Below are 18822 nucleotides of genomic sequence, written 5' to 3'. Positions count from 1 at the left end.
CTTTACAGATTTGAGGATGCCTCCCATTAAGACAGGGGGTGCAGGGCTCTTAGCCCAGCAAGGGGAGGTGCTCAAAGCCCTGCTACCAGCACAGTGATGGCCCACTAAGGGTACAAAGACGTCACAAAACTCTCACACAGACAATGTGAAGTAGAGAGGATGCACCAAGGCCAGAGTTTTACCAGCTCCCATCCCCATGGAACACCACAAGGTGATTTGTATTTCCTGATCTCATCCCTAACTTTGCTGTTCTAAAGCTCACCGGAGCTTCCTCCTGCAGTGTAACCACTCTCTCCGCACTCCTTGCCCTGCCTTTCCCTTAAACACCTTTTGATGTTGCACGGCAGGACCATTCAGGAGGAGGAACACAAGCAGAGGTAAATGGAAAGAAGAAAGCAGCCTGTGGAGCAGCATCCACCAGGCTGGGGACACGTCTCATGGCTCGCTCTTGCCCTCCTGTGCTGCAAGAGGGAGCTGCAAACAGGGCTGTGCCCAGCATCCATCAGCACTCCGGGCAGGAAAGGAGAAGCAGATCCACCACAAAGACAGCAAGAGGCAGATGAAAATGGCATCCCTGGGAAAAGAGCCAGATTAAACAAGGAGATATGGAAATCTAGATTAAATTCCTTTAAATATTCAATCTCCATTTATGTCCTGAGCAAAGATAGTTCAATCCCAGCCCCAAAGCAACTGTCGGAAGGATGGGAGCTGCTGGAGTGGGCAGCAATGCTCGGCCAGGCATGTTTTCTTCCTCCCTTCTCCTTTCACCTTTCCTTTTCACAGCATGTAGCCCCACAGACATCTTTCCAAGGGTAGCAACAAGGCAGATTTGCCTTCTCCCCACGGAAAGGAAAAAGAAAAAAGGAAAAGAGGAAAAGAGGAAAAACTCCACTTAAACCAGCTTTCCCCTAACAGATTTGTCTTTTCCGGTAGGCAGGTGCTGATCAAAGTCTCTAGTCCTCCAAGCATCCTGACGGAGAAGTTCTGGAAATTATTACTTAATCTATCAATCAGCTTTGCCAATTGGAACAAAACCCATTTCTGCATTCATGGAGCATTTTGGCCTTATCCGTCCAACACTTGGGCACGGGCTTTTGTGTGAGCACATGGACTGCAAGCAAAAGGCCCTGGCATGTACCCACAGCTATACATGAGCAGAAGCTTGGCTGGTGCTGAGTACAAACCCACCCACCACATCCAGTCCTTGCTGAGGAGTTATTTTTGTTCCTGCCAGAGGTGGGAAAAGGAGGGAGAAGTCCTCTGGGCTGCTAAATATTAAATAAAAAGGAAAAGAAGAAAAAAAGAAGTTGAAATTAATATTAATCTTGTCCATTAAAACACATAAAACATTGCTGGCAGGGATTGGGCAGCACTTGGAGAACATCCTTGTGTGAATGCTGGAGAGCCAGGAGTCAGCAGGGAGCCCCAGGGACACTGGTGGCAGTGGCTGCCCTGAGGCCTGGCATGACCCCAAGGCAGCCCACATGCTCCAGGCCATGGGGCTCCCCTCAGCCCCACTCCCAGCCAAAAGCAGCATACAGCTGCTGCTCTCCAGCTCAGCATTCCCATCCTCTCTCCTCTCTCCTAGCCACCTCTCCTAGAGCTGTCCACCAGCACAGTAACTGCCACATGGCACCTACTGGCCAGCAGCCCCTTTCTGCCCCAGAGTTGGGGGCACCAAACCCACAGGAGCCATGGCTGGGGATGGCTGGCTGGCCAGAGCCCTCCTGTGCTCCACAACACCATAGGAGAAAGCCAGCAAGTTCTGCTGCCTGATGACAAAAGGTCTATTTCTGGAGACAAGTCAACATCCGTGGCAAGTGGCCAGCTCTGGGCGGGCCAGCTCTGCCAGAGGGCGCTTCACTGAGGTCAGGAGAGCACTGAGAATGAGGAGGAAGAGGAGGAAATAATCTCTTCCTCTCAGGGGAAAGGCAGCCTGGGTGACCAATCCCACCCAGTGGAACCTCCAGGAATGAAGAGCCAGCAGTGCACACCATCTCCCATGCCATCATGGCTCAGTGGATATGAGTGCACGGGACCCTAGGGTGCTCTGCACCTGAGCCAGCATGTCAGGTATGAGCACTGCAGTCTCCAGCCCAGAAACCAAGCCCCAACTGGCCCTTTCTTCACCTGCCCACAGGCAAGAGAACCATCTGCCCAAACACATTCTCACTTCCAGCACCCTGCCTGGCCTGACCTGCCTGTTGGTGAGATGTGGATCTCTGGGGGGATCACTTCAGGAGCCCACAGGTCCCACCAGCACCCCAACTGCTCCAGCAGACCAGGTCTGACACTGGGATTGTGGATGGCAGATGAGAGGAGGCTCCTGTCACTATGCAGAGCTGCAGGCACTGCAGCTATATCCTGCACAGCCCCGCAGTGCCCCAGCTGCCACAGTGGCTACAAAGACAGGAGGATCAAGCCAATGTCACCTGCTCAATGTCATGAGCAAAGGCAGCCGTTCCAGAGAAGAGCAATCTCCATGGGGCTGCCTGCCAAGCCTTGGAGGGCAGGTTAGACTCTTGCCACAAGGAGGAATAGTTGGCCTACAAAACCCTGGATGGCCACCAGAGACAAGGCCTGCAGCCCCACTGCCTTCTCCAGCCACAGGGTGAAGGCAGAGATGCAGCACGTGCAGGAAGAGGAGGGGAAACTGTCAAACTGCAAGGGGAGGCAGTTTGACCGTGCACTGACAGCTCACATTTTCAGGGTCAGGTCAGAGTTACTCCTTCCTAGGCTTACTTGGTGCTACCAGGGAAAGCACTCCCTGTGCCAGCCAGGGCAGAGGTTACCACAAATATCCTTATCAGTATCTGTGGGCCTCAGCAGTACAGGCTTTTACTAGCCCAGGCTTTGGCAAACAAAAAGCCAAAGCACAACACCCTTGATACAATGTCAGCTGAAAAGCTGCAGGGCAACCACAGGCACATCACATCCCTGGAGTAGGACAGCACTGGGAATGGACACTGAGTCCTTCTCAAAGCATTGATTGCCTGCTCTGTGTCCAGAGACCATGGCAGAATAAGCAGCAGCATCAGGATTCTCAGCTCCAGGTGAGGCCCTCAACACAAGGATACAAATTAGTGGCAATGAAATGGCCACTCTGACCACATGGGCACCATGGCTCCTGCTCCAAATATGACACTTCCTCCAGACAAGTGTCCAAGCATGCATAGTCAAACCCTGCCTCTGCCCAGCTCATCCTAAGGAGAGAAGTCATCCTTGCCATCATCCTTCCCAGGCCAAGAAGACATCACAGTGTCTCTCTGCCTCCTGTGACCCAGGTAGGTAGAAACAAGTCAGGGCATCACAGGTGGCGAACACACCAGGCTCCCCTGTGCACAGCCAAGCTCAGTGCTTTCTCACCTCCAATATCTTCCTGTCACTGCTCACTCAGCACTATGTTTTCATGGACAAGTTCTTCCCTCAAAGCAGGTCCAATCCTTGGGAGAACCATCTTGCAAGCAACAAAACAAGGTTTCTAAAACAGGACCAGACACCCCCAGAGCAGAAGCACTGGGTGAGAACTATCAGCCCAAGCACTGTGCCCTGCACCAGCCCCCAACACACGAGCCCAAGCACACATGCACAGCTGCTGGCCACTCTTTTGTCCCTCCTCCCCACGGATTCCTCCACGGTCACACTAGCTACTGCAGAATTACTGGGGAGCCAGGCTGTCTGCCCCAGACAAATGCCCACATGCCATTATTTAGAAATCCCAGAGCCATTTAGTATCAGCAGCCAGGTTCCACCCCCCCAGCAAATTCTGATGCACTTTTGTTTGTTCCTTGCCTTTAACTGTTCCCATGGAGTGCTGGGCTCTGGCTGGCAGCCATCAGGCAGCGTGCTTTCTGCTCACCTCTTTGCCATTAGGAGCATCATGGAGCAACTGTTTCATCAGACAGGAGCCCTCAGCACGAAGCACCTGAGGTTTCAGTAAGAACGCTCAGGGGATGGAAGAACTACAGGGAAGCTCAGAAACACATGAGAGCACTAGAAACGAGAGAAGGAGTATGGATGAGAACAGACCAAGCTTTTGAGAAGAGACCATCTGCTTCCAACCACAGAGCTGCAAGTCCAGAAGGAGCCTTGGCTGCACTTCCAGGGAACATGCCAAAGAATGCCTCACCTTGGGGTCATGAACACTGGCTTCTGTTCCATAACCAGCTCTGTTATCCTGCTGATACCCTGTATAGATATAGATAGCAGAGGCTATCAGAAGATACCGAGCTTTGCTTGCCCAGCGCCTTTCAGTCCAGATTATGCAAAACCCCATCTGCTTTCAGTGCTTTTTCACACACAGGGTCCTCTGTAGATCTGGGAGTCCTTGTGAATCCCAGTGCTCACCTACAGAGGATGAGGTGCACATGCCTGAAACACAAGTAAGGAGCATCCCAAGCTGGGAGCCACAAGAGTGTGCACGCCTTGCTGGGCACGCCTTACCGTGTGAGGGTTGTCATAGTAGACACCGATGGAGCAGAGCTTCGAGGAGATGCTGCAGCCATCTGTGAAGAGCTGCCCGGATTCTCCATACGGGCCCACCCTGAACTTGTAGGCCAGTGTCATGTTGCCGACAGGGGGGGAGCCAGCACTCACAACCACCTCCGTGAAGAGCCCCGAGTAGACGACGAAACCAAAGATGGTCAGCAGCAGCAGCACAACCAGCACCGCGATCAGACCCAGCAGCACCCAGTCGGTCATGATGGACACCTGGAGCACCACGGTTCCTGAGGCACTGGCAGCAAGAGCAGAGAAGAAAAAGAAGGGCAGTCAAACTACCACATGGGCAAAGAACTGCTTTCTAAAGTGATTTATCTGCAGCAAAATGCACTCTCTTCCAATTCTTCTTATGTGTGAAGCTTAATAGAGTGGAAACCCCCCAGAAGCCTTCTGTATATTAGTGCCACATTGCATCAGCCTGTTCCAATTGGTCACCAGGTACAAATTACATTGCTTCAGCGCCACTTGGGAATGAGGTGGTTTTGAAGCGAGGACAGAGAGACATCATCTCCATCTCCTCCAAACTGTTCAAATCCAATTTTGCACCCAGGAGAGACCAAAAACCACCCTGGGAGCCTGTGTCATGCAACAGATAACAGATACATAGCACTGGGCTAAGGATCAGGGAACCATAACAAAATAATTTATCATTTATAGGTATCAAACCCACTCTAACCAGGGCAGCCCCTCTGTCATTAGATCTTGAAGCCTAGACCTTCCTGCAATAACCCAAATGAGGACCACACTAGTTCAGATCCAGATCCAAGCACCCAGAGAGGTTCAGAGGAAGCAGAAGACCCAGATACAAAAAGCATTCCCAATACACTCAGGTACAACGAATTACTGGTATTCCTTTTACATGTCTTTTTTTAAACTAAAAGAGTTTTTATAACTTCAACAAAGGCTTCCTGTTTTGTTTGGCATCTTTTCTCCTGCACTGACTGTGGGACACAGCAGCCTGGTGAATGTCTCCTGCTTGTTTTCACCCACCAAGTGCAACCACTCTGGGGAGTTGCAACCCAAACTATTTCAGAAGAGTTGTTTGTGTTTTATATTCCCTTGAAACACAGCTCTGGTCACACAGGGAATGGTTGTGATGCTCCCCTGGGACTTTCACAGAAGGTAGGTTTGGAAGTGAGCAGTGAAGTAAACAATCCACCTTTACCTCTGTGTGTTATAAACATACTTTGTCCACAAAGCGTCGTTCACCAAGGCTGCTGCTTGTTCACTCAGCTTTACAAGAGAAAAGCCACATCCTGGTAGGAAGTGCAGGCAGCTCCACTCTGCTTGAGCCCAGCAAGCAGATATATGGCAAAACCAAGCCCTGCTGAGCCCCAAACTGGGGCCACGCTCCTGAGCCAGGCACCATCACACACCATGACCCCACTCACCTGAAAAACCAGCTCAGCCCAGAAATGCTTCAAGACATCTGATCCACAGGGGTGCGGGATCTGTGGCGCTGCAGCAGGAAAAAATAAGTATCATTGCTTCCTCTCAAACTCACGGGACCAAAAGCAAAACAAGCAGCTGCCGAGCAGCCGTAAGGCACCCGGTCACCTCGGACCGGCTCCCCAAAGGAGAAGTGTCCCGAGGAGAACCTCCTCCTGCAGGACCACGCAGGCCAAGACTTCTTCCCGAAACTCTGCGGCTGAATGCACGGGCACCAAGAAACATGGAAACGGGAAAGGAACCTCTCTCTGCTGGTGTGTCCCAGCCCGGCAGTCCCCGGGGCCAGCTGAGCGGAGCGCGGAGCTGCTCCCGGTGCCCGGGCAGCCGAGAGCTCCCGCAGGGACAGCCCCGCTCCCGCCGCTCCTCTCCGTAACCAACACAGACCTGGCACTCCCAATCACGGCTCCGCCGATTCCCCCGAGCTGCCAGCCCCACGCCCAGCCCCAGGGCCCTGATGGCAGCCGCCCCAGAGGAGAGCAGGGTATTTTTGGCTGTTCTTCCCAGTTTCCGCGGCTCGTTCCCCGCCGGCACTGGCAGGCACCGCCGGCTCCCCACAGCCCTCCTCACGGGCCGGGGATGTCACCTCCCCTTTCCGGCCGGGATGTCGACCCTCCCGGTGCCCGTGCTCGGCGGAGGGTGGGGGTCTGCCCCGAGCGGCCCCGCAGCCCGGCCTGCCTGCCGGGAGCCGCAGCCCTGGGCCCCGCTTGCCCGCAGGCAGCGCCCTTCGCACCGGCACCGGTGCAGCCCCCGCCGCGGGCGTGCCCGCCGCCGGAGCGCTGCGGGAGCCGGCCGGCGCCCTCCGGCTCCAAGCAGGCCGCGGCCTGGGGGCACCGGATCGGCGCGGCGCTGCCTGCCGGGCCCCGCGGATCCCCGCAGAGCCGCCCCCGCCGCGATGCCGGGCGGGGTCCCCGGGCACCCCCCGCGCTCTCACCGGGGCTCCCGGTGCGGCCGGCCCGGAGCGATCCCGGCGCCGCCCCGCCCCGCCGCCAGGGGGCGGCTGCGCGCGGGGTCTGGGGGCGGGGCCAGCGGGATGGGCGGGGCGCGGGACAGCGGTACCAGCGCGGAGGGGGCGTGGTTTCAGACGGGGCGGGGCTAGGGCGGGGCATCCCCAGGGTTTGCGCCTCGCTGCGGGGCCGCGGCTGCGCCCCGTGGGGAGAGCGCCCCCTGGCGGACGGGCGGCGGCACGGCCTGGCCTCAGAGTGAGCACGGGTTCGAATCCCCTCCGAGGTTCCACGGGGCTCCACACTGCTGGCTCCTGGCTGCTTGCCGACTCTCCCCTCCCCTCCCAGCCCGCGCGCTCTCCAGGGCACTGCTGAACTCTAAACAACACTGTGTTCTACAGCCTGTGGGGCTGCAGCATCCTGGCGCACATTCCGGCGCACGTCCCTGCTGGCTGAGCCGAGCCTCAGGCTCCCGGGCAGCCGCGCGGTGAATGGGCCCCTTCCCTCGGGTGCTGGACAAGCAGGGCCACCTGCACCAGCCAAGCGTCACGGCCCTGACCACACAGCCTGGCCCGGCCGGTCAGGGCAGTGGGCAAAGCTGCTCTGCAGCACCCAAGTCCTTCCCAAGAAACCCGGAGAGGGCTTTAAAGAGCTGCTCACAGGTTCCATCGCTGGGGCTGTTGCAACCTGGCAGAAACATCTTGGCTTCTGTCTGTGCTCTGTCTTTCCCACTGCCCAGCTGGGAAGAAATCCAGCCAGACATCTCAGACAACAGTGGCTAACAAGGGGAGCACCAGGAGAGCTAAGAAGCAACCTTCACACCTTTCTGAACTTTCTTCTCCCTCTTCAACCCTCTTAACAGGGGAAGTTTGCTCTATGTTGGTCCATGAGCCACCTCCAGATGCAGCAACAAGGAGCAGTGGAGTGTGCTGCAGCCTCTCTTGCTATGGTTTCATGTCCATTTCCCAACATCCCAACCCCCTTCACTGGGGTTGGTTGGTGGGTTTTTTTGTTTGCAGAGGGAACCCAGCCACTGCTTTTCACCAATGTGCTCATTTATGAACAGCAGTGTGAAATACTGCAATACTTCAATACTTGCCTTTCTCCAGCAGCTTCCTAGTGAGGATCTCAAGGGTTTCCATAAACTTAAATTAGTTAAACCTCAGAGGCCCTCCTTGTGTTTGGCATTATAACTCTTTTGCAGCTGGAAGAAAATATCCCAGCTTGGTTACGTGTCTCGCCTGGAGCCATGCAGTGAATCACTGGCAAAAAGAGGAACAGAACTCGAAAGCCCTGTCGCTGCCAGCTCTGGCCATCAGACACTTCTTCCTCCAGCCTTAAAGTTCTTTAAATCTGTACACATTTAGGGCGTAACACTTATGTTTCTCCATTACAACAGCAAACACTAAAATTTGGGTCTAATTTAACAGTTTCATGACTTCACTCTGAACCAGTACACTGTGGAGAGCTGAGGCAGACGGATGTAAAATGTGCTCTCCAGCAGTTCTCCTGAGTGTCAGGGTATGGTAAGCACTTGGTCTCAGCAGATTTGTTTGGGCCCTGGGCCCCTCACATCTCTAACAGAGGAGGCAGATCAGTCCCTTTTCATTTGAATTCTAAGTGGCAGTCAGAAGTGGAGGTGGGTTGTGAGCAAAAGCAGATGTGAGCACGCTGCCCCACCTCTCAACTTCCAGCCAACATTTCTCCATCTACTTTAGCCTCTCTGTGGAGGGATTCCAGCTTCATCCCAGCATTAGCAGGCAGAAATGATGCTCAACAGGACGGTCATCTCATCTCACTCCCACAGTACTGCACATTGTCTCAGCAGGGTACCTGTGCTGGGATATTCAGCTCAGCCTTGGTCCAGAACTTGGCTTTCCAGTTCTGCTCACACCTGTTGGTCCCTCCATCCTCTGCTCCAGGACAAGAAGCTTTGTTGTCCTTCCTCTCTCAGTTGCCTTTACCTGCTGGACAAGGTAAGCTGAGCTTTGCAAAGGTCACTTCAGGTGCCCAGTAAGCAAATAGATGTGATAAGGATACTGATCACCTTGGGAACATGGCAAAACACAAATGGCTCTGACTAACTTTGCATGGAAATACCTCCCTAGAGGGGCAGGCAAGAGGCCAGAACAGATCACACAGCCCTGGGGAATTTCCATCAGCACAGACACAGACGGGCTCCACTCCCAAGTCTTTCCTGGATACCCATAACAGCAACTCTGCATTACTGTTGATGAACCAAGACTGGCCCTTTGTTCCTTGCAACCGAAGGAGACCATCTGTTGTGGGAAAAACTGGAATGAAGGCAGCACAGGCACATGGAAATGCTCACCTGGTAGGTTCTCTCCAGAAGAAAGACACAGCAGAGGGCAGGGACTGTGCTGGCAGAGGACAGGACTGGGCTGTGTGGACAGAGTGAGGGCTCAAAGGGCTGTTTGGGTCCTGCTTGGTCCAGAGAGGCAGGACCAGGGTGTGGCTCATTTAAGTGAGTAAGGTTTTAGCCACTGACCTCCCTAAGCACAGGGTTAGTGTTGCTGGGAGCAGGGAGCTCTCTCTAGGAGTCGTTCTGACACAGAGACTTTTAATATTTGCCAATGTAGATCTTCTTGTATGATTGATACATTTTCTAGAAGATTATTCATCTGTTGAAGTGCAGCTGCCGTTGGAGGGAAAACCTCAAGGTGAGACCAAGGAAAAGCTCACATACAACCTGGCGTCCCATGAGGGCCAGGCCTGTGAAAGGCAAACAGCATGAAGAGCTCGGCAGCACTTCAGCCCTTGACCTTTTGGTGCCTCTGCTAGCACAAAAGAGGAGATGCACAGAAGGATTAACTATTGATCCATTGCTTTGCCCTCAGATTTACATTCATTTCCCACTGCAAGACAGAAATGTTTCTTTCTCATGACAGGAATAAAAATTCCAGTCTTACAGAATAAGAAAAGGCATACACATATTTTCAGAAAAAATGTAAAAGTGTTAAGAAATATACAAATTATTCTTATGGCTAACTGACTATTTTGGTCACAAACACTAAACAGCAAACTATGTCCCCCCAGGATCTATTAGCAAAAATGGTCTCATAATTAAATGCAGTTTTTAAGTTATGAAGGAATTTTTCAGACAGACACGTAACCTTTTCTCCCTCCTACATCTGAAAACCAGAAGGGTCAAGTTTAGCTTGTCACCTTGTATTCTGATCCCAGTCCTGAACCACACAAACCTGGGTGTTGGAGGATCCAGAGGTTAAAACAAAACTAGCCACTAAACAGAATGGATGGCAGTGACAGGCAAAGCATTCAGTAATGCCAAGACACAGAGTGGCAGGATATGTATTTCTGTCATGGGGAATTTCCATGGATACTACAAGCAAACTTCCATAAAGTTATGGAAGAAAAGCTTCTGTACGTTGTAGCCTATGAGCTCCTCTTTTTGCTATCAAAACCCTAAACAGCAGATTGGAATTCTACACCTCTGATTATCAGCTGTTTAGCAAGATACTGAGGTGTTTTTTTATTTAACAAATGGCAATGGAGCTTTCATCCCTTCCTTTCAGATGTCACATCACCTCTGGTAGCTACTGTGAATGACAAGGAGTCATTCAGATTCTCGTCCCCAATGTACTACATTTGTACATTGCTTTGATTTTCTGTGAATAAAAGATCACTTATAAGCCTGAAGAGATGCATTATTCATCTTTGAACTCCCCTGAAAATCATTTCAAGCTGTTTATAAGCTCCACTCACTTGGAACTTGGGTGCACAACTTTGACTCATGACCAAACAGGTCTGGCCAAATTCCTCCCGAGGTGCCAGGCAGGGACCAGTGCTCAGAAGGATCTGTTCTTACCTTGGTACCAATGCTTCTCACAGACACCTGTGTTTGATCCAGAGGACAGTATCTCCCTTTGCCCATGCTGGGAATATTGGTACCTTCTACTGCATTGTGTCTCACACACATACAAACACACACAAAGCACAGGGCTATCCACACCTTTTCCTGGCGAAAAATGTATTTAATAGGGACACTTGCATTGAAATATTCTCTTATTTCTCCTCCTGTAGCATGCCTTCAACTTGCATTGCCTTAGCAGCAACTGTGTACTTCCTTCTTTACCCTGAGGATTATCTTCCATTGTCTTTGAGCTACAGAAGAATACACATTAACAAACCAGGCCTTCCTGTCTTTTTGTTTAACCTCCTCTCTTGTACATGAAGTCTAGATTAAGTTTAGGGTGTTTTCTTACTGAAAACATGAGATAGTTTACCCAGAGTGTTTTTCCATTTTCCACCCAGACAGAACCAAGAAGGGAATCAGGAACACACCATGCTTTGTCTCTCTGGGTTTGCAAACTGTGCTCACAAAAAGTGCTGGGTTTAATGTGGGCTTGTCAACAAGCTCATTCTCTACAGCAAGTGACAATTTAGTGACTGTCTTACAGAATTTTTAATGAGGGATCCCCTAACAGGCTTCAGGGATCTCAGCAGGATTTTAAGAGCCTTACACAATGTCATTCTAACCAGAGTCTGACACTTCACAAAGCAAAGCAGCCCAGCGGTAATGACACCAACAGAGCTTTCATGTCAGTGGTTCTCCTTTAGTTTTACAAGAGTGACTGCAGAAGGAACAACAAGAACATTTGTTCCAACCTTAATTTCTAGCTTCAAAACCAGAAAATTAATTTCTTATAGCCATGTTGTACTCCTGGTTTTAATGCACATGTATAAACAGTGCTTTTAAAAACCTCTCTGACAGCTCTCTAAATTATTACATTGCGACAACAACTCCAAATTTAAAGTCAAAAGAAATTTTTGGTATAAGATTTTCATCTCCTTTCTGGCAAAAAAAAAACCTGTCTTGCAAAAATACTTCATGAGACTCTTCTAACTACAGAACATCTGTGGAGAGCTGCTGTAAATCTCAGGAGGGGGAAGGCTTCCAAAAGGACTTTCAGAAACCCTGATTATTTATACTTTCATATTTCCCTTTCTTTTCCTACTACCTCATGCTGTAGTGGACATACCATTCATAATAAAAGCTATTAAACATGTGATTTCTGACATTATTCCACCTCAGTGTGACCTCCTTTCTTTCCTCCAAGTGACACAGCCATAAGGCTCAACTTTCTATATTTTGACTTTTTTGGTTGGTTGGTTTTGGTTTTGCAGGTAAATCAATTTCCCAAAATTTTAGAGGTCTATGAGATGGTTCTGGTCTTGCTACCAGTCAAGGATCAGTCAGCCACATCTGAGAAACCCTTACAGAATCACTTTGAGAGTGCCAGGAGGGTCTCCAGCCTTGGGATATGGCCTTACTAAGTAAATTAAATGGAAGTTCTCAGCTGTAGCAGTTAACTCAGAGCCATCCACCACACATCACACCCAGTTTGCTCCCCCTTGCCTGGTGCATTTCCCCTACATTTTCCTCTGTTTATTCCAGTACCAGCAAAAGTCCTATTTTTGTAAAGAAATGCAACACTGTGCAGAGGCTGGGGAGGTGCCAGTCACACAAATCCCACAGGAGCTTGTGCCAAAACTCAAAAGCCCAAAAGCAAGCCTTTTTTCCATTTAATTATGAAACCTCTGCTCCTTGCATACAAGAGGGGAAGTTTTATGCCTGTGCAGTGTTTGCTCCTGTGACTTTTGCCTCTTGTCCAAAAAAAAGAGAAAAAATGCCCAAGATGAAAGGGCCACATCAAGTCTATCACTGAGAAAAGCCATTATTTTCCAGATATATACAGCCCTTTCCTGAGTTCTGAGGCTAAAATATTGTTAAAAAAACCTTTCTATGGAATTGAGAGATAAAATCCCAAGTTTGTGTCTTGGTTTTCCCTGGGAGGTTTTTCTGCAACTCTGCATTAGTCTGAGTTACCTGGAACAAAGGTTCCTATTGGTCCAAGTGATCAATTTTAAACACTTCTCAAATTAAAGAGTCTGTCAAGACTCTTTGTACAATCCTCACATTTCAGTATAAATAATTTTAGAGGAAAATGTCCAGAAATTGTCATTCTGAGTTGCAAAAGCTTTGACTTCATAAATATTTCAGTGTATCAGGGACTGTTCTCTGGCAAATTTGAGTGTTATTTTTCCTGGAATAAGTGATCAAGTCAGCTGATGTGAGTCAGTCTCTGCTGTACACGACACACAAGGTTTGCCATTAATCCAGACCAGATCAGAACATTAACACTAAGCTGATGCTGGTGTGTTGACTGAGGCAGAGGGGAGGCTGCTGATTTCTACCACCAGTTCCCAGGGGAAAGAAAAATTTGGGAATTTGGGATTGGAGGGCTGACTGGGAAGAGATTCCATTTCATACAGCGTTTGGTATTACCTCCACAATTACCCTTGGCTGAGTAACAATCCATCTTTCTTGGGCACAAATCAACACACCAAATCCAGAACCACAACAAAGAGAGTGCGTGCTCCTAAATCATTAGTTCAGGGTCTCACTACAATTTAAAATGGAGTCATCTGACAGGGATTATCTCTGTGGCTCGAGAAATAAAGGAACAATACTCTGGGTGGGAAGACATGCTTTCAATCTTTGTCACCTAACTGCTGCCAGAGGACAAGCATGGTGGAAACCAGTCCCCAAACATGTAACACAGACACCACATTTTCTCACCCCCCTTTTCCCAACAGCCAACAAATGAACGCGTGTGACTCACAGAAACTGGGGCTGAGCCACATTTCTGAAGGCAGCAAGACTGCATAAAGACAGCTCCAGCATGAAGGAGAAAAAGATCTTTGTGGCAAACTGAATTTAGCAACGTCACTGGGAGCTTCTGACTCAACCCTGTTCTGCCCAGCTGCACACTCCAACCACCACCACTCCACATACCTGCCAAACCAGCCCCATTCAGCCCACTTGGAGCTCTGCCACCAGCAGCCGGACAGAAGATGACTGACGCAGTTGTAAAGCAACATCTAATGAAGAAATTCTTTTTATTTCAGGGTTGTAATTAAGCCATACCTCGCAACACTGCCACTGGCTGAGGCAGGAAGGCTGCTGAAGGGTTGTACCAGGAGAAGCAGGAGATAGAATCAGGTTGTTATTCCACTTCAGATCAGTCCACGCTGGCTTGAGTCAACCTCAGACCAGTTTAAAGTAGCTGTTTCCTTGCCTGTCTCTGCTGCCTGGCAGGTCTCCCAGATAAAAGGGCTGCTTGCATTGCTGTGGCACAGGAGAGGGTGCTCTGGCTCTGGAGACTGGCAGGAAGGTGTTGTCCAGGTTTCCAGGGACTCTTGGTACAACAAAGGGGGACACTTCTACAGCAACAAAAACTGCAAGATCCCACTGTCAAATGTTCCACCTCTGAACAGCTTCTCAAGCCCACTGCTCCCACTCTCCCTGCAGACTCATGACTCCGATTTTCATTGTACAGGAACACAAACACTCCATACATGTACTTAAAGCAGAATATTTAAACACTTCCAAATTAGCTCCATCTCCTGCACATCAAGCCGACCATGTCCCTTCAATGGGCTTCCCAGACAGCTTAGCCAGCTCTCAGGTGGGCACCTCTACCTGCTGAAAAGCTCAATGCTGAGCTGACAGCTCCCTCCTCTGACAGAAAGTAATAAAAGCGGCCTAAAAGTCTGTCCGAGTTCCCCTTGGAGCAGAGGACTTCAATAACCAAGGATATTATGCATTTTCTCTCATTTTTTTAACGCAGGCAGGGAGGTCTCCAGAGTAGCTTCCCAGCGGTACAGGACTCCTCAGCACTATTAAAACATCACTTCTCATCTTGCCGTGTTGCAGCTGATCAGGGGGAACCTCACACCACAGCAGGGCACAGCCAGGACTCCCAGCTGTGTCAGCACATGCCAGGTGTCCTGCTGTGGTCCTTCTGTGCTTTGGCTTCTCCAGGATGCAGCAGGAGACAGCACAGGCAGTGTCCTGCTCAGGCAAGACCGCAGGCTCCTGTAGGTCACTGGCAGGTCTGTCTGTCCTTCCCACACAGTTTCACACTGAGGGGGTACCCACTGGTCCTTCACTTCTGACTTTGAGGAAAATATTTGATTTACTGAGCATCTAATGGCAGGATAAAATCACATGTAAGAACTTAGCTGTTATCCCTGATGCATTCCCTCTGCTAACAAGCCAGCCATTAGGTGAAGTTGCATGTGCTGAATGTTTGTGCCCCATGCTTAAGGCCAAGGGGTTTTTTGGTTCTTAAAACAAACTGGAAAAGGGGAGCATGGGCAGTTCACAGAAAAAACAGTTTTGACATTTTAAAATGTTGGAGAAATTTAATTATTTCAGGATCAAGTTGCATCACTGTGGTATCTTCTGTTTACCCTTCAAAAGGGAAAGGGGTTTTACTTCTAGCACCATTTACTAGAGCTCTTCCAAATATTTCTAAATTCAGAAAAGAGGAAGCAAACAAATTATCTCAAAGTGCACAGAAAGATTTTAATATTAAATGCCTTACTGTACAATTTAAATTCTCTGTTCCCTTTCCATTCTATAGTCTGTTGTTTTACAAAGCATTAATATTTGTCTAATAGAGTTATTGCTGGATTCTACTAAACATCTCTGAATTTTTCTCTGTTCTGCTCCATTTACAAACTCAAAGTTCTGGAATAATTTAGGGTTTGAACATAAACTGAACTTCATTGATCTTGCTTGCTTCCTGTTAGTCAAACTACAATTTTCTGATAGGGCTTTTAATTCAATTAAGTTTCTCTGAACATATCACAAAGTAAACTTATTTCCATTGCATTTTCTTGCCACAGCAGCTACTGCTCATTTAAAGTCAGCAAAATGCCAAGTGCAAGCTTAAAGCAAATCACATGCTGTGATGGTGTGAAATAAACTAAACAATTCAGTTTTCAACTGAGACACAAGCTTAAAGAATTGTGTAGAAAAATAAATGACTTGCAACGAGATGCTAGTGAAATATAGGAAAGGTTTTCAGAATTGCAGGAGGAGCTGCTTGTGCCCTATTTGTGGAAGACAGGAAGGTGGGTCACACTAGGATTAAGAGATGAGCTTGTGCAAGTCACAGCAGTCTGGAGCTGTTGTGCCCAAGAGCCAGCCAGGGTCTCTGAGAGGTGCAGCCTCCTGGATGCATATTCTCAGGTAAGGATGCAAGATAAACTTTCAGTTCAGGCAGCAAATCACCTTCACATGAGGAGACCAGGAGGAACACCCATGTGGACAGGGAACACAGACCACAGAATGTTCTGATGGCTTTGCTGTAGGATTTTAAAGAGTGCTCGCTGCACCCATGGAGGAAGAGGATAGGCTTGGAGACACACAGTTCTTGGAAAAGCAATGTTCCTCTGAGCCTCAAGGCCTTCCAACCAGAGATTCTCTCAGTAGAAACACAAAGCTGCTTTCTCCTGCAACAGGGATGCCTGACCAACATCACCTTGGAGGTGCCTGTGCTCCACACAAACCCACGCCTGCGTCAGACACTTCAGCTGCACTGATACGGGGCTTGTAGACAGCCTTTCTCCAACCACAGCTAGAGGCCAAAAACTTTTTGGAGCTTCTGCTCCCCCTCTGCATATCAAAGGCGTTGGATCTCCCTATCTGTGTGAACAGATCTGTGAAAATCCTATCCAGAGCACAGTGTTATAGATGGGCGGTGCAATGGTTCGCTCCCACAATTAAGGCATGAATATTGCGTGTATGTTAAGAGCAGCTTTACTGTGGTTACATTATTGTGAGTTGTTGTTTGGATGTCCCCTGTTCTCCCCACAGCCCCTTTTCCCCGCAGGGTTGCCAAGGGCGAGCTTTGGTAGCCGGGCCCGTGAGGGAGGGCGCGCACGCGAGCCCGAGGCTGGGGCAGCTGCGATGGGCAAGGCCGGCACGGGGGCGTGGCACAGCAACACCTGGCCTCCAATCACATTGCAAGAACGTAGCCTCCACCAATGAGCGGCCAGGAAGAGTTGACTGACAGGCACTGGGAGGGGCCAGGGCTGCCTGAGGCGCCCCCCAGGACTATAAAAGGTGGAGCAGCCATTTTGCAGATGAGCTGATGGCTGCTGTCACCAATTTACGGCGCGCTGGTTTTTTTCCTTATTCGGTCCTTCCTTAAGGTTTTTAATAAGCCATTAAAATTTTTAAAAGCGAGCATTGTTTGTCACAACAGGAATTCTCCCTTTCATCAGGGCTGTCATGACAGTAACATGTCAAACACCCGTGGGCCTAGCTGCAAACTACCACCTGTGGACAAACACAAGCGAGTTAATTGCTACAGCAAGAGGAAAGGAGGAGGCTAAAGGTCTGGCTTTTAAGGTGGCCACTTCCTTTAGGACTCCAGACAGGAGACTTGCCCTTCGGGATTCTTTATCCGTAAGGCAGATCAAAAACTAAATTCATCAAGGCCTGCACTTGGCCTAAATGCAGTGTAGACTACGCAGAGATGTCCTACATGGAAGAAATGGATCTCCTTTTGGTTTGGACTCTGCTGGTTTTACTTTTTTTTTTTATATTGGCACCATTGGGAGAGTTCCCATTTGCTTAATTAGGCCACATAAGAGGAAACAGGAAAGACACTTGGCACATTTGGCTTGACCTGCTAATTTTCATAGCTTATGAATCTGAGCCGCCTGGGTTCAGATAAGCATTCTTGACATTAGGAGCTGGATATCCAAATCAGCTGGGAAGGATAAGTTGGTGGGGATTTTTGGGTTGGTTTTGGTTTTTTACAGCAGACACAAACCCATGTTTTTATTGTGGTAGATAGATGCTTTATACTGCTCAGCTTATAGCTCTAGAACAAACACTGACATACCATCATGTTTGGTTGGCAAACACTTCTAGATACTATTCCCAGTTTCTGACAAGGCTTTTAAAAGCAAATTATAATGCAATTAACTAATGGGTAAGTTATGGAAGGACTCTCAGTAAATCATGTCGATGCTGTGGTGTTTGAAGAAAGCTCTCAGTTTCCTGGCACAGCAACTACATTCACTCTTCAGTCAAGTGTATAGCTTGACCAAAAATAAAACCCATGGTATATTCCCTAAGGGGAAAAAAAAACAACTTACCAGCTACTGCTTCCTATTATTTCTTCTCCTGTTCTTTTCCTGACAGCTGTAAACACACTTGAAAGACTGTCTGACTTAAGTGGAATTGATTGCAAAAGGTATCTCTGCAATAAAAATATCTGCAAAAGATATTATGGGGTGTTTTAGCTGCTCATAGCATTCAGTTAATAAACAGTTTTTCCCCTGTATGGGCCCTTATCTTGGCAAAAACTAAATTGAAAGGAAAGGAGAGAGGGAAGAGCTTGTTTATGACCAAACTAATAATTTCAGAATACATTGCTTTAACTCATAAACAAAGTCCCCACATTTTATGTGAGAAGAGCTGCACTTCTGCAGCACCTCCTCACCCTGGATGCAGAAAACTTACTGGGGTTTGGGCCATCATGAATGTCAGGATGAAGACTGTTCTGAACAATAACACACACAAGACAAGAGAAGGTGGCAAGTTCGTACTATAGATATCTTTGGAAGGTGTGGTTTACAGATAGACTGAGGATTGTCATTGCTGGCAGTAGAGCTTGTTGGCTACCTTGATTAATATCAGTTTTCAATCCACTAAAAGCTGCATACTCACTAAATTGGCAACAGTCAGCTCCTGAAGTACTTTCATTAACATCATGCCCAAACAATGCCCACCTGACAGAGCAGGACCTGAGGCCTCAGACCCATCCAAATTCACCTTGGGCTACAAGCTACAACTAGGAGAAGCACACACAGTGATCAAAACACCTGACAGTGTTTTGTACACAAAGGCCAAATTCCCCAATGGATCATGAAAAAGAAACAGTTGGCGACAAGGATCTCTATCAAACAGTAATAAAAAACAATTATGAAAAGAACCTATGGCCTAGAAATAACTGACTTCTGGTTCAAGCCCAACCAACCCGGTGTCCAAACCACAGGTAATTTCCCTACGGACTTCAGGCAAATG

At 49.0% G+C, this 18822-nt stretch overlaps 1 protein-coding gene across 4 annotated transcripts in view; it reads right to left on the bottom strand.

Moving 5' to 3' along the window:
- Positions 1-16704, bottom strand: part of TEX264 (testis expressed 264, ER-phagy receptor) — a 48811-nt gene extending 32107 nt beyond the window's left edge. Inside the window, exons 1-3 of one of the 4 annotated variants that reach the window (XM_086845276.1) lie at positions 13861-16704; positions 5892-5959; positions 4444-4735 (exon numbers count right to left, since the gene is read on the bottom strand). In XM_086845276.1, coding sequence (XP_086701402.1) covers positions 4444-4701 — 258 coding nt within the window. In that variant the 5' untranslated portion in view covers positions 4702-4735; positions 5892-5959; positions 13861-16704. The other 3 variants (XM_086845275.1, XM_086845277.1, XM_086845278.1) reach the window with 3 other exon arrangements.
- Positions 16705-18822: the final 2118 nt, after the last annotated feature.

The sequence above is a fragment of the Cyanistes caeruleus genome, chromosome 11 (assembly GCF_971803275.1).
Source record: "Cyanistes caeruleus chromosome 11, bCyaCae1.hap1.1, whole genome shotgun sequence".
In the NCBI taxonomy this organism is placed as follows: domain Eukaryota; kingdom Metazoa; phylum Chordata; class Aves; order Passeriformes; family Paridae; genus Cyanistes; species Cyanistes caeruleus.
Note: the sequence above shows the minus strand (reverse complement) of the source record. Positions and strands in the feature narration are given on the sequence as shown.